Here is a 14,760-nt window from a genome sequence, read left to right as displayed (position 1 = left end):
TCATGGCGTCTTTATTCCCTTTGTGACCAAGCTCATTTGCGCCTTGATGACCAAGGCCTATTTTTCAAAACCAGCATGTGTCACTTTATCCGATTAGAACTTTAGAAGGCTTTAACTTGGACGAGTGTTTTTGAGTTTGTTTTTCTGTTACATTTTGCATTTCAAAATAGAGGGAATTTTTGGTTGATATGTTTTGAATTTAATTATGAAAAAAAGGTGAATTTAGTAAACATTTTGAAAAAATGTCCTATTTTCAAACTTCAAAATGTTCTGTTTTTCAAATGGATAGTAACTAATTTGGGTAGTAAGACGAACTAACATTTACCATATCTCAGCTTTGTGTTGGCGTCATTTTATAAAGTGTCCTTTTGTTTTATTTTGACGCTAGAAAGATCAAAAATCAAACAGCATTCTTTCAAATGTTCACGAAAATTTTAGAATCAATTATTTTAGGGAACATTTCATTTCAATAGAAGTTTTGGAAGTTCTGTTAATTGAAACCCCCCACATATCCCACCATTCTATTAACTTCACCCCTCAAACTATTCAAAAGAGCAGGTAGGAAGCTTGTTAGCCCTTTGAATTTCTGTAAAATACATAAAGAAAATGAAGGTTTGAATTGGAATTCACTAATATTTATCATTAATACATTCATTTAGCTGCAAAATTTACCCACATAAACTGATTAAAAGTAGAAAATGCATCTAATAATATATTGAGCCGTTTTTTTCTGAGTAAGAGGACGCCCCATATGCTGATGTAACCCACTGTTTTAGTTACATTTTGAAACAATCCAAAAAGGGGCCACCTGCGATCGCACAAGAATCTATTATAGTCCAACATGTACTGTCCTGAACTTTCTTAACCCCTTTTTGACCCAGGGTCATTAGAGCCTGAATGTCCAGGTCAATTTTTACAGATAATATTATTAATGTATTATTTATACAGTATCATATTTTGTAGCGCTTCCCAAATTATACAGGACATATACAAAGAAAATACTACAATACAGAGTACAAACAGTCATATGGAACAATAAGAGTGAGGGCCCTGCTCATAAGATCTTACAGTCCAAAAGGACGTATATAGCTATACAGCAGTTGTGAAGAAGATTAGACGACTGTCCCTTACTATTTGATTACTTGTAGGCAACTCAGTGCTCTAGCTGCCGGATCCGTTCCTCTACCATGCTCTTGTGATGCCTCTGGTTTGTACTTGTATTTTGCTTCCATCCTGTGGAGTCTGTTCTATACAAATTTTCACTGGAGTATTTTCTTCTAGAATTTAAATTATCATCAACCTGGATTGACAAAAAATAAAACAAAAAAACACATAAAATGTGCAGCCTATACATTCAGCACTTCCAGACATACAGTGGCAGTCAGTAATTTTACAGCAATATGTAAAATGACATATCTGGGGCCACACAGCTTTAAAATAATCTTGTTCCAATTTAAAAGCAACTTAACTGACCCTTCTTACCCAGAAACATGAGGCGGATTCCTACAGCTTCTTTTTAGGTTGTTCTTGGATATGTCATCGGAGGGCAAATAACAGCAGCAACCAATATTTGGCCTCAGTAGTTATGAGCCAAATGTATAGTGGTTCCCTTTGAGGCCAGTGATGGCATAATAAACCTGCTCATTCAGCCAGGGGTACCCATCCCCTAGACATAACGCGCAGTCTAATTAGGAAACTACCGCCTTTCATCTGGTGGTAGATGTCCTTTAAGGAAGAGTATGAGAGGAAACAGTTTCCTCTGATAATATATTTTAAATGTTTCTTATTTCTGACTTCGGTCATGTAAAAAGTTTTTCTAAAAGCTAGTTACCATTTAAGTTGGTCAACTTTGACATGTTGAATTTAAGCACTGTGGAATTTGAAGGCACTATATAAAAGATTATTAATAATGTGGATTTACCATGTATACTTGAGTATAAGCTTATACTCGAGTCAATAAAAAAAATTAAACTCAATACTCACCTTTCCGACATCCCTATAGGTCCTCTTTCTTCCTGTGTGCCGACAGGCCTGTGCACAATGGTGCCGCACACACTGCCACACACAAAGACCTGCCGCCAGCCACTGAAGTAATCAAGAAGAGGAATGGTGAATACAGGAGTTTAATTTTTTAATGCGCTGGGCATACTGGTGACAGGTTGGCTGGTTAGCTATATACTGGGGACATGAGCAGGCAAGTTGGCTTTATACTGGAGAGGCAGGGGGCTAGTAGCTATGCACTGGGTGGAGGCTTTGACAATGTATACCTTAGGCTTATACTCGAGTCATAAGGTTATGCCAGTTTTTTCCTGTTAAAAATAGGTACCTCAGCTCATACTCGAGTATTTTCAGTATATGGTTTTAGCAATTATTTTATTATAACTTTAGAAGGCTTAAAAATCCACAAAAACAATGTTTCTGATTATGAAGGAAATTTCACAATTGATTTGTTCTGTGAACATTTTAGTTTTTATTGACCTTTGAAATGCCTATTTATGAGGAACCCACTATAAAATCACCCAACTTTCAAAACTGCAACCTAAGTTATTTAAAGAGTTAAAGCACAATCAAAGCTGTCCTTAACTACAGGTCTTGAAACGGAGTGTCAGCTGTTAGACACTGCTGATACTCTCCGTCATTTCCGATACCATAAGAGAACTAAGAGTGATTCAATCAATTCATTTTTTACAGACATTTTTCTCAATTGAGCTACGTCAGTGCACATAAATTACTGTATCGCTGTGCAGTAACTGTATGGTGCAGGCATGAAAAGGCATTAAAAAAAAAAAAAGCTACATTTCTGAAAACAACACATTTGGCATGATTAGTTATGCCTCCATTGTGGTAGCCCAACAATAACCAGATGGAAGAAAGGCATGCAGGCATATTGGATTGGGGTCAGAAGGTAAGAGTTCTGCTTATGGAAAGTTTGCCAATTAAGGCTGCCTTATAGGAGTGAAGACTTAAAGCCATAGATGCTCCACAAGGGAATTCTGAGAAGTATGTAACTATGTTTTATAGTGTGTTAAATGGAAAACAATGCCTCCTTTTGCGAACTTGAAAGGAAGTCCCCTTAACAAATTAAGCCAAACCAGTATTCCAGAAGGAACAGACTCCCAACTGTAGACAGCACTGTTTTGACCTGGTTTGGTCTCCTCAGCAAAGCGTCAGGAACGGAGCTATCCCAACGAGGTCAAACAGTGCTGTCTACAGTTGGGAGTCTGTTCCTTCTGGAATAGATATACTGGTTTGGCTTAATCCCACATGTTATTAAACTTCTTGTAGGTCATACTTGGTATTAAAGGGAATCTGTCACCACATTTGCACGTATACAGCCAGTAACAGGTTCCTATAAAACTCGACACCCTTCTTTTAGCTAAAAATTGTTTAGCTTCGAACCACATAAATCACCTTTTATCTTATCTAGCATGTCCTGCTCATACAGCCCCTCCCATCCATATCTGTGACCAGAGTGGCATCAACTCAGGTCCTTTAGCCTCTTAATAGCAAACTGTGCGCCATTTATGTATCGGACAAAAAGAAGTCAGCAGCATCCATGGACTTCTACTCCTCTTCATCCTCCATGGAGGCTGCTGTAATTTCATGTAATCACATACATGCTGTACAGTTTGCTAATGTTAGAAGGCTAAAGGACCTGGGATTAGGTCACATGTCATGAATGTAACACAAGGCATTGTGTAGAAAAACTGATACAATATTTCCCATCCATACATTGAGCTTTATATGTTTGTAGTTGAAAATTAGCAGACGGTCTCCAAGTAATAGGAGGCAGAGAAAGGATTTGAAGAGACACAGAGCGGTCAGTCACAATAATTGGATTATTACCCCAATGTTAATCTAGTGCATCTTCCATTCCTTATTAAAAATTAACATGCATGTGTGGATGACATAAGTTTGCAAATTCATATAGAAGAGGTCATGGTTAGCAGGCTAAAAACTTATTTTAAATTTAAAAGGCATTACATGGATTAATGTCTAAACTAACAATTACTCAAATACACAATTTTCAGTTTAAAAAAAAAGACTTCTAAAAAAGCAGCCTGGAGTGCGAGAGCATCCAGGGAGGGAGCGGACATCACGCAAGAGGCATGATAGATGCCTGCCTCTCCCATGTTGAAAAGGGAGGCGACGTCACACAATGGGTGTAAATAATTAGCAGCCTTGATCACTGGACATCGCGTTCCAACACTCCGGTCTTTTTTCATATAAGCCTTTTTTTTAGGTGATCCCAACATGTCAAGACTAGAGGAGACTAACTTTGTGAGTAGATTTCCTTTCCATTTTTTTTAATTTTTGCACATATAGAATAAGGTTTGCATCCAAATAACTCAATTTTGTAAATTATTAACTATTCTAAGCCCATTTAGCCATCAACACAAAAAAGCACCATTTGGTGCAGGAAAAGTTTCCATACAAATTTACACCTTTAATGTGTTTTGGAGCATTTTTATCATTTTCCTAAAAAGGAAGGTGGGGACTTTGCAGCACACACAATTAGAAATGATGTCAGGGAACTGGTGTGGTTCTTGAGCACTTCAAAATCAAAAATCAAATCCTGGGACTAATCTACTGCAAGACTTGACACACTCTTTTGCACCTTTTTTGTATTTAATACCAGATAAAGAAGTTCTGAATTTTTTATAATCGTAATGGATATTTCTGTTGTACACGTGATGATACAGGCAACCACTCCGATCTAATCTCTTTCATCTAGTGAGGTGACCTAGCCCTGCAACTACAATGCACTGGTGAATTTACAGTGTTTAAAAGAAACAATTTTATTATCATTTATCTTCAGCTGTCAATTTTACAGGTTAGAATGTCTACAAAATTGGGAGTTAACAGCTAGATCATCTCTAGAAACTAACAAGATGCTAGAGCAAATGCATCAGTAAAACAAATGATAAATTCAGAAAAATTGACAACTTACATCAAAGCTAGAACGGGTCCAAGAAGCTTGTCTGGAAGTTACAGATATACTTGGAGAGTTTCGTCTAGCAAGAACTTCAGTTGCACTTAAACTACTTTGGCTCCTTTTAGAGATAAATTCTGGGGTACTTAAACTGTTTATACTTGAAACTCTGTTTCTTGAATGAAGCTCACTAGTACGTGACCTTGTAGGTTTTTCATCATCAAAATATGATTTTCGCCTAGTTTTGGAATCGGTGTCCTCCTTTTCATTTCCAAGTCTGTCCAGATCCTCAATCGAACCAAATGCTCCTTTCCTCCAAGAGGGTTTATTGGTTACACGTTTACTGTCAAAATGATTTGATACTCCAATGTCATGACTTTTCCATGTGACCGTTACATCATTTTCCAGGATCTTCTCTCTTTTGTTGTTAACTTTCTCCTTATCTGCAACCTTTAAGATCAAATCATCTTTGTTTAAAGAGATTTCAAGTGGGATACTGATGTTATTTTTTACCAGTGGCTGATCATTTGCAGACAGTCTTATATTACTTGTGGAAGTATGTCGCTCTCTTGTACTTTCATCTGTGATTGAACGAGAAGATGTTTCAGATGGGTAAATTTTTATACTACTTACTTTGTTAGATGTTCTGTTTAAATCAGAGCTTGACCTTGCTCTATAATCACTCATACTTTCTTTCACATCTCTGTCAATTATAATTGGCTTAATAACCACAGTTGATTGTAATGCTTCTCGTGGACTACATGATCGAGGTGGGATTGACAAGTGAAAATTTGTTTCTGCATGGTCTAAGCCATCAGAAGAAATTTTTCTTGAGTTTGTCTCCTTTTGACTGGAAAAACTGTGACTCTCAAAAGAAGAGGAATGCCTGGTACTGTCTAGACCTGATATTTTTTCTCTAGAACTAGGCTGTCTTTTGGTGTGTAGTCCAGAAAGTCTAGTTCTTTTTTCAGGATCTCTATGGTCTGGCATTTCTAATATATTAGGCTTTTCAGGAATTTGTGGCTTTGAAGCCCTCTCTCTTGTTTTATCCCTACTATAGTAAGATCTATTTGTACTTGATGTCAGACTTGTTTGTGGATCTGTTTCGTCATGATTTATAATTGAGGTTTTAGGGTATTGTTCAGAAACAACACTTGTGACTCTATCATCTTGGTCTAAAATTGCTTCATATCTGGAAAGTCTATCCAGGGGGGGCATTCTTTCTGCATCTCTTGTGTTCTTACGAAATTTTGATTCAAATACTGGTTCAGTGTTTTCTTGAGCAATATTAATTTTTGTGCTTAGGTCACTTAATTCTGGATGTAATGAAGAAGTTGACACACTGTTCTCAGTTAGAATAGTTTCCTCAGTGTCAATTATATTCTCTGGAGCATCAGCCAAAATCCCTTTTTCAACTTCATTTTCTAATGAAATCTCCTTCTTTGGGTAAGCCTTAACAGAATAATCTTCTCCAAAAAACTTCATTGAGCTGTCGGTTTGCTTTGATGTAGACCCCTTCCAGGACTTATGTGGGGCTTGCTCTTGAACAGCTGGTGGATACCGACTTAAAACTGATGGCTGGTCTTTTGATTTTTTAGCATCATTATTCACCAAGCCAAAATCTTTACCCCCTGAAAAATAAGAGGTCACAGCTTTTTCCTCTTTCTTTAGATTTCCTGTAGTATCAATAAGAGAGGACCTTGAACTTTTCCTACTGTTTGAACTAGAGTTAGAAAGTTGTCTCTTAAATTCTGAATGTCTATACCTCTCATTCCTGTTGTGTTCTTGTGAAGCATATTTTAAAAGTGGAGACTCTGTAGATGCAACCTTACTTTTGGTTCTTTCACTTTTAGCTCTACTTTGTGATATTAAGTTTTCACTTTCAATAATCCCATTTTCAATCTCTTTGTGCTGGCTACTTTGCCTTTGTAAAGCTTGTAATTCTTCAGTAAGTAACTTGTTTTTATTCTGTTCACTAATGTAACTTTCTTGTAGTTCAAAATGTTTTTCTTTAAGTTGTTTCAGTTCGTGCTCTAGTCCCTCATGTTGTTTGAGTTGATTCTTAAGTTTCTCAATTTCTTGGTTAAGTTCTTTTATTTTGTTGTCTTCTTGATACTTGTTTTTCTCATTTTCATTGTTGCTACTTGTCTGAATTTCAGACTGCTTAATGTAATCAAATCCGACTCTTTGTAGCGATTTAGAGGTTAGGCCATCTTCAATTCTTAATTTGTTATGCTCTATATGTTGATCGGGGGATCTCTCCAAAGCATTGGATTCATTTCTACTTTGCTCTCCTGTGATTTTCCCTTTTAATTCCAATTGTTCTTTAAGTTGCAAAATTAATTTTTCATTCTGCTTTTCCCTTTCCATCAATAACTTCTTTTCATTTGCAAAACTAAGGCTTAAAGACTTAATTTTTTCTATCTCACTAGTCAAAAACTGTTCAGCTTTGTCCAGTCTGCTTTCAGAAGATTCCAGTTCTTTAACTCTGGTTTTAAGTGTGTCCAGTTCAGAAGATAACTTCTTTGACATATTTTTTTCTTCATTCAAACTAAGGCTTAGTTGAGTGCAGTCACTTTTGCTCTTGTTGAAAGCCTCTTCTAGCTTCTCAAGCTCCCCCATTCTTTTTTGGAGTTGCTCAATTTCCAGTCTGAGTTCCCTGGTAATATTTTCCTCATTTTCCAGCTTCTCTTTAATCAGTCTACACAAATCCTCAGCCTTCTTCACTTCTTCATCTTTACCCTCAATCTTAAGTACTCGTTTTCTCAAAGCCTCCACTTCTGCCAACATGCTGGAATTACTACCCTCTGCTTGGATAATTTTATCCTGGAGGTCAAGAACCTCATCTTCAGCTTTTTGTAGATTTCTTGTTGCTTCTTCTAAATCATCCAAACGTCGACTCAGACTTTGTAGTTTAAACCGTAAATGACGACTTGAATGCTCCATTCTTCCTTAGTAAGAATTAGGTCTTATTCAAGAGTGCTTAATAGTTCAAATCGTCAAGGTGCTATTAATTCCAAAATTATCCCTTTTCTTCTTGATGAGCACAATTTGTAGAACATCCAGAGATCATCTTAACCTACAGTAAAAAAAAACAAAAACAAATAAATTTGCATTGATCAGTAACATTACAAGTATAATCGTATAGGTTTTAGGTTCTATACTATACAGGTATACACATCACAGATCAAATTATTTAAATCCCTACTTGCAAACTAACATTTTGTTACATAATCAGAATTCTTACTTCTTAAGCAAATACATGCAGAGGACCTGAATCAGCAATTATATTACACAGTATAACTCATCTATTTATACTGGTGCTGAGAAAATGAAAAAAAAATATATAGCAGAGATGAGAAGAAAAATAGCTAAAGCTTGCAAAATCAATGCTTTCCCCAGACCAAAAAAGAGCATAAGAACATTTACTTCATACTTCAAGTGTATGCAAAACATCACACTTTAGTAAATAAAAAAATAAAAATCACCCGCCAGCATCCTACACAAAAAAATGGCAATAATTTCTTCGAGCTTTATCCATAAACCATTTATCATTCCTAGAGGGGGCCTTTATCAAATGCAGGATAGGGGACCAAGTGTAAGGACCCACTTATAAAAAAAAAAAAAAAAATCTACCAGCAAAATCCAGCAATAAAAACCAGAAACAGTTATTCATAGATCCAGGCCATGTGAGTGTGGTAATCTTATTATATTTGTCATCCATGGCCTTATTCCTTCTAAAATCAATTTTTAAAAAATTACGCTAAAGAATCTAAAAGGTCTACCATAGTCTAACACTCTGTAAAGCCAGATTACAGGGGCTGTCTCTCCTCCCCTCTGCTCCCTCAGCACCAAGAATAAAGCAGTGCTCACTGCACAAGTTCCATGGGAACAAGGAAGCGGATGAGATAGTGGAACAGCCTATAAAGCCAGATCATAGAAGGGCTAGGGTAGTCCCTCAGGCTCATTAGCATCATATTAAAAGTTGATTTTAGGAGGAAGGAGGCCAAGGATAACAAATATAATCATACCATGGTTACAGTGCCTGGATCCATTTCCTTTAACCACTTAATAACCTTTTCACTCCCCAATTTCAAATATATAGAACTTTATTTTTCCATGTAAAGAGCTGTATGGCTTGTTTTCTGCATAACAAGTTGCACTTCATAGTGATGTATTTAATATTCCATGGTGTGTACTGGGAAAAAAAAATTTCAATGCAGTGAAATTATTTTTTAAAAAAACACTTGCGCCATTTTCTTGTGGTCTTTGGGTTTTACAGCTTACACTGTGCACCACAAATGACTTTATTCTTTGGGTTGGTGCCGTCACAGGGATACCAAATTTACATAGGCTTTATAAAGTTTTAATACATTTACAAAAATGAATATCTCCTGTACAAAATTGCATTTTTGACTTCGGTCACCATTTTCTGTTACAGGCTTAAATGGCGGGGAAAAAAAACATTATGTTTGGATAGATCGGACATATTGGGACTCTGTGATACCTAAACATTATGATTTTTACTGTATGTTTACCATATGCACCTTACCACAAGACCCACCCCAGATTTGAACAGCAAAAAAACCTGAAAATATATTTGATACCCATATGGTGGTCACATACATCTCTGTAATAGCTCCACTACATTTACAGAAATTTGTTCTATATAAATTCACACAACTCTGCTACATGTATAGATAAAGCCTTGATTCCTATGTCAGGGATTTTACTCATTCCTAGTAGCATCTTGAAGGTCTCATAGCAATCTGTCCTGCAGATCAATATGTTCCTAGGAGGGCACTGGGAGTGTCATTAGGATCATAGCACATTATAAGACTCCCTTTCCTAATTGTTAAATGTGCATCATGGCATCTCTAAGCCTAGCTCCAGATAGTAAACCTGAATTAGACATCCAACTACCCCAAACAGCTTCGAACTTCCTTAGTACCCCTCATTTCTTATACAGCTTGTTCCAGTCTAATATAGTTATTTACTCTTGTACAAAATTCCATAATGGTAAGGACAGTGGGTTGGATCCAGTGTGAGGCAAAAGGTTTGCAAGCTTGGTATAACAGTTAACATCAGTGCATTGTGCATCAGTGCATTGTCAGTGCAACAGTTAATGTCAATGCATTGCCCTCACATGAATCCTCAAACCATCCTAGGATGCACGTGATTGGGTTGATCTGGATGGTTATTGAGCTTACCTTTTTTTATTAATTTCTAATACTGCATTCCAGAATGGACCGATTCTAGCACACCTTCAAAACATGTGTATTAGGTCTGCCCCTTCCACCCCACACTTGGGGCATTTTGACTTATCCCATTCCCCTATTCTTTCCAGGATAACTGGGGATTTGTATGCCCAATGAATTTCTGTAAACTTTTTTAATGTAGAGAAGGACACTGGTCTATTCATTCTCTGCCCGTATATAACACCAACAAATCAGGTAGTCACGGTCCTTGAATTTGGAGATGGGATCTGCATCTATTACAACTTTAGAGCATATTTTGTAGACATGCAAAGGATGTATAAAGGGGAGGAAATTTTTCTAAATTAAATCCTGATCGAAATAAAATACCACATTATATGTGTACAAAATTTCAGCTACAGCAAAAAAACTAAATACATACCGTATGTGGTGGCTAGTTACACAATACACAGATTTAAGTGTTTGAAGGAGTCTATGGAAGAGGCAAGGCAGATGCTTTCTAATTTTAGCAGAATTTCCCTGAGCTGCTATTAATTTCTACAAAAAATGTTTTTAATTACATAGCATACATATTTTTAACCATATAATCTAAAAGCAAAAAACAGAGCCAATACATCTGTGGGTTTAATAGTAACAATATGCAAATAAAATTCAAACTACAGAAACTAACTATTAGACCATATCTAGCTTTACAAATGTATTCTATAGGGCACAGCTCATCCACAATAATAAAATTTATACAACTACAAATATTATTTGTGCTTTGTATTTTTGGCATTGACTAGATTCACACAAGCTTGCGTTATGACTTCATCACAGCGATGTGCAAGTGAGTTATCCTCATTACCTGTATGAAGGGCACTCATCTCCTAAGGACAGCAATGAACTACCAGCAATGTTTTCTCATCAAAATGCATTCGTTATTTCACATAACAGCCATTTACATCACATATTGAATTCATGAAGTTGGACCTGTTTTTAATAATCAGCGAGAGGACTGCCAGCATTTTTGCTTCCCACACAAATGATAGGAAGACTAAAATTCAGTATGAAGACAAACTTTGTGAGTGGCATAAAATGCAAAAAAAGGTTTAATGTTGAGGCAAAAATATATACGTTTAAATAGAATCTACCACAGCATTATAATCTGCTGGCAGCATGACATTTCCAAGTTATTCCCAGTTTAATTTGTATGCTAAAGAGGAAGTTGAATGTCCTCAGCCCCTGGAGCACTACTGTTCCCATCCAAACCGCTTACGTCCTCTTCCAGTGATGGCCCCATTCTTCCAGTCACTCTCAGCTCCTTATTTCACACACTGGGTAACGGCCATGGTGAGAGTTTTGGTGCACCAATTGTCTCCTTGCTATATTGATTACAAAGGAATTTCTTGGAAAATAGTATAATGGTCAGTAATGATAATGGTATTTCTGAAATCACAGTACATTTTTTCAAAAATTCGATTTACCGAGTTCGCTGAATTTTCCAACAAAATTCTATTTGACCCAAATGAAATCACGACGAATCATGTTAAAAAAACCCCATGCATTTCCTGGCTGCAGAGAGCCTGTAGGGTGTTGTAGAACATTGTGCCATGCTCAAATATGCATAGGGAGCGTGGTTTGGTCTTCAAACAATGCTGTGTTTTAGCATGACACTCTTCAATTCCATGGGCACTTACAGGGGCCAACTTGACCAAATAAGTGAAGCGGGAACGCAGCCTGACAAGGTAACGTCTGTGCCAGCTCGAAAAGACTATGCCGACGGCCAAGATCCCACTATAACATCAAAGAGTGCACTCTCTTTACACTGACATCAGATGATTCCATAGATTACGACAGAACCTGTTGTGTTAAACGCTGATACATTTAGAAACCCCCCCCAAAAGAGTGGAGAGGGTGTCGGTAGTATTTTTGCATTGACGTCACTGATCATTTTGCCTTTCATTTCATCCGTCAGTGTCCACTTTCAATCGGTCAGTAATCCATCAGTATTGCTAAAGCCAAAAACAAACAGGAGTGGATCTGAAACACAGATGAGCAGTAAATGGGATACTTGCATGTCCTCTGTGTTCTTTATCCACTTCTGCTTTTGGCTATCAGTCCTGAAGCTTTTCATCCTTCTGACAGATGAAATGAAGGGACAAAACCAAACATAGTGGCAACGTCAGAGTCGTGGAGGGTGAAAACAGCATTATGGAAATCACAGGGTGTTCCAGGGAGACAACAGTCAGTTGGCAGCAGCACGAGTAGAGTGGATGTGGCGGCAGCAGCAGGAGGTCAGAGTGGCACAATCACACTGTGTGTAGGTGGGCGGCAGCAGTAGCAGCAGCATAAGGCCACGGTGTGGCACAATAACAGGAGGTGGGTGACAATTCCAGTCCCTAGTAAAGAGGGTGGGAGGCATTTGGAGCAACTGGCAGCAGATGTGTGGCATCAGGCAGGTGGCAGCATCAGAATAGTGGCTGAGGCAGGTAGTTAGAATCCAGACTCATTTCTCAACGTTTGCGGGAGGAATCATGGTTGAGCTAAGGCATTGGTGTGTTGAAATCCTGGCCAATCCACCCCTGATTCATCGAAGACCTAGTCAACCAATCAAGAACCTGTGGATTGTTCATCAACACACTGCCGCTAGATGACACCGGCAGTTCTGGCCTCAGAGTCACCCCTGCTGCGACCTGTGGCTTCTCCAACTGCCACCTCTGACATATTGATTAATCAACGATTATGATGATATGATACAGTTTTCTTGATATCTACTTTAGCGACAAAAAAAAAAAAAAAAAAAAAAAAAAAAAAGAAGGAATTGAAATTTGGGCTATACAGATCCCACAAAACGGACACCCTGGACTTTGAGCAAAAATTCCTCCACCAGCTACTGAGTACAAGCACCACCCCATGTTACAAGTTGTGCTCGCCGCCATTTTGCTAATAAAAGGGGGAAAAAAATATTAGTTCCCACAAATCACTGTAAACTTTGAATTTGTGCCGAACCAAAGTTTTCCCGAAATTCTAAACGAATTCCACTTTGTTTCCAATCGATTCACCCATCTCTAATTATAATGCATGAGGGAGAAGGTAGACTCGCTTTAATTTTTAAACCCTTACTATTTTTGGAATGGCTTCGCCAAGAAAGTTTATGAAGGGCTTACAGGCTGAGCTCATTCCATACATTGCAGGTGTGGAATTATGCAGCAAACGCCCACAATCAGTTCTGACCCGGAAGTATAATTAATTTAATACAGTTTTCGACACCAGGCCGTCTCAAACTATATGCTCTCTAAATTACTATTATACTTAAGACTTAAAACTGTTACACTATTATCAGTATTTTCACCTTGGAATAAGATCTAGCCCATGGGGAGGAACTTCTGTCAACCCCCCCCCCCCCCCAAAAAAAAAACAACACCAGTTAAATTTTTATGTTTCCTAAGTACATACATGGGGTAGACATTACAAATGTAACAGAACCTTAGATGATGTCATCCTGTCAAATCCAGCTAGTGATCAATTCTTTTTAACATAGCCAGGTGATTTGGAGATGGTTTTCTCATGACACAATGTACTTCAAGTTAGTTAATAAAATTTGGTTGATATGATTTGATTTTGTATAAAAACCAAAGAAGTCAGCTAAAAATGTTAAAATTTTTCTGTGTGATTGTTCACATGACCCTCCATCTGTGACCATTTTATGGAAAGTATGGGTGGTATGACTAACATTTACCAAAAATGTCTGCTTTATGTTGACATGGTTTCATGCATTCTCATTTTTCTAAAGATATTATGAGGCTTAGAAACACACACCTGTAGGAAAATTTGTTAACCTAGAAATTGAAACTTTTTATTGGAGAAAAAAAAAAAAATGAAACATTCACAAAAACACAGTTCAATAACCCAACTGCTTTGGTGTATGCCAATACCCCATATGTGGTGGTAAACTGCTATATGGCCAGAGAAAGGAAAGAGAGAAGGAGCACCTTTTAGAGCCAATTTGCTTAGTCATATACAGGATGTACAATTTATTTATTATTTTTTTTGCAATGTGGACATACGAGGGCTTATTTTTTGCGGGATGAAAAGCAGTTTACAGATGCATCATTTTGGGGCATCTAGAGATGATGGATGAGATTTTACTAACTCTTTCTGGGTGTAGGGAAAGAAAATCATCAATTCTTGTTTGATTATTAGGTTTTATCGCCGTTCCTTTACAATAAACATATGTTGAATTTATTCTATGGGATTACAGCAAGAACAGTTATTTTCAGTGGTGTTTTGGGGCACAACTTTTTGGAATGTTTTTTTATGAAGGGATTTGATGGAATTTTTTTTTTTTTTTGATGGTGTTCACTGTGCAGTTCCAATAAAGCCTTAGATTTGTTGTACAGATGTTAGGGACACGACCACACCAAATATTTTGGCGTTTCTTTAAAAAAAAAAAAAAAAATACTAATACTTTATTAGGCATTTTCATGGAAGGGTGGTGTTTTATGTACTTGTACTTTACAATACTTTTTTTTTTTTTTAAAACAAAGTTTACACTTTGACTTTAACAAGCTATGCAGGCAGCCAGAGGCAGGATCTGATGTAACCTGGCATAGGACAGCTCCAGGGCAC

The 14,760-nt window shown here is 37.2% G+C and overlaps 1 protein-coding gene across 2 annotated transcripts in view; it reads right to left on the bottom strand.

The window, feature by feature from the left end:
• The window catches only part of LUZP1 (leucine zipper protein 1), a 67,906-nt gene that overhangs the window by 1,091 nt on the left and 52,055 nt on the right, over positions 1–14,760 (bottom strand). For both annotated transcript variants that reach the window (XM_072136701.1, XM_072136702.1), the window contains exons 3-4: positions 4,952–8,012; positions 1,132–1,300 (exon numbers count right to left, since the gene is read on the bottom strand). In XM_072136701.1, coding sequence (XP_071992802.1) covers positions 1,154–1,300; positions 4,952–7,879 — 3,075 coding nt within the window. In that variant the 5' untranslated portion in view covers positions 7,880–8,012 and the 3' untranslated portion in view covers positions 1,132–1,153. The remainder of the gene's footprint in view (positions 1–1,131; positions 1,301–4,951; positions 8,013–14,760) is intronic.

The sequence above is a fragment of the Engystomops pustulosus genome, chromosome 2 (assembly GCF_040894005.1).
Source record: "Engystomops pustulosus chromosome 2, aEngPut4.maternal, whole genome shotgun sequence".
In the NCBI taxonomy this organism is placed as follows: domain Eukaryota; kingdom Metazoa; phylum Chordata; class Amphibia; order Anura; family Leptodactylidae; genus Engystomops; species Engystomops pustulosus.
This window is presented reverse-complemented; position numbering and strand designations above follow the sequence as displayed.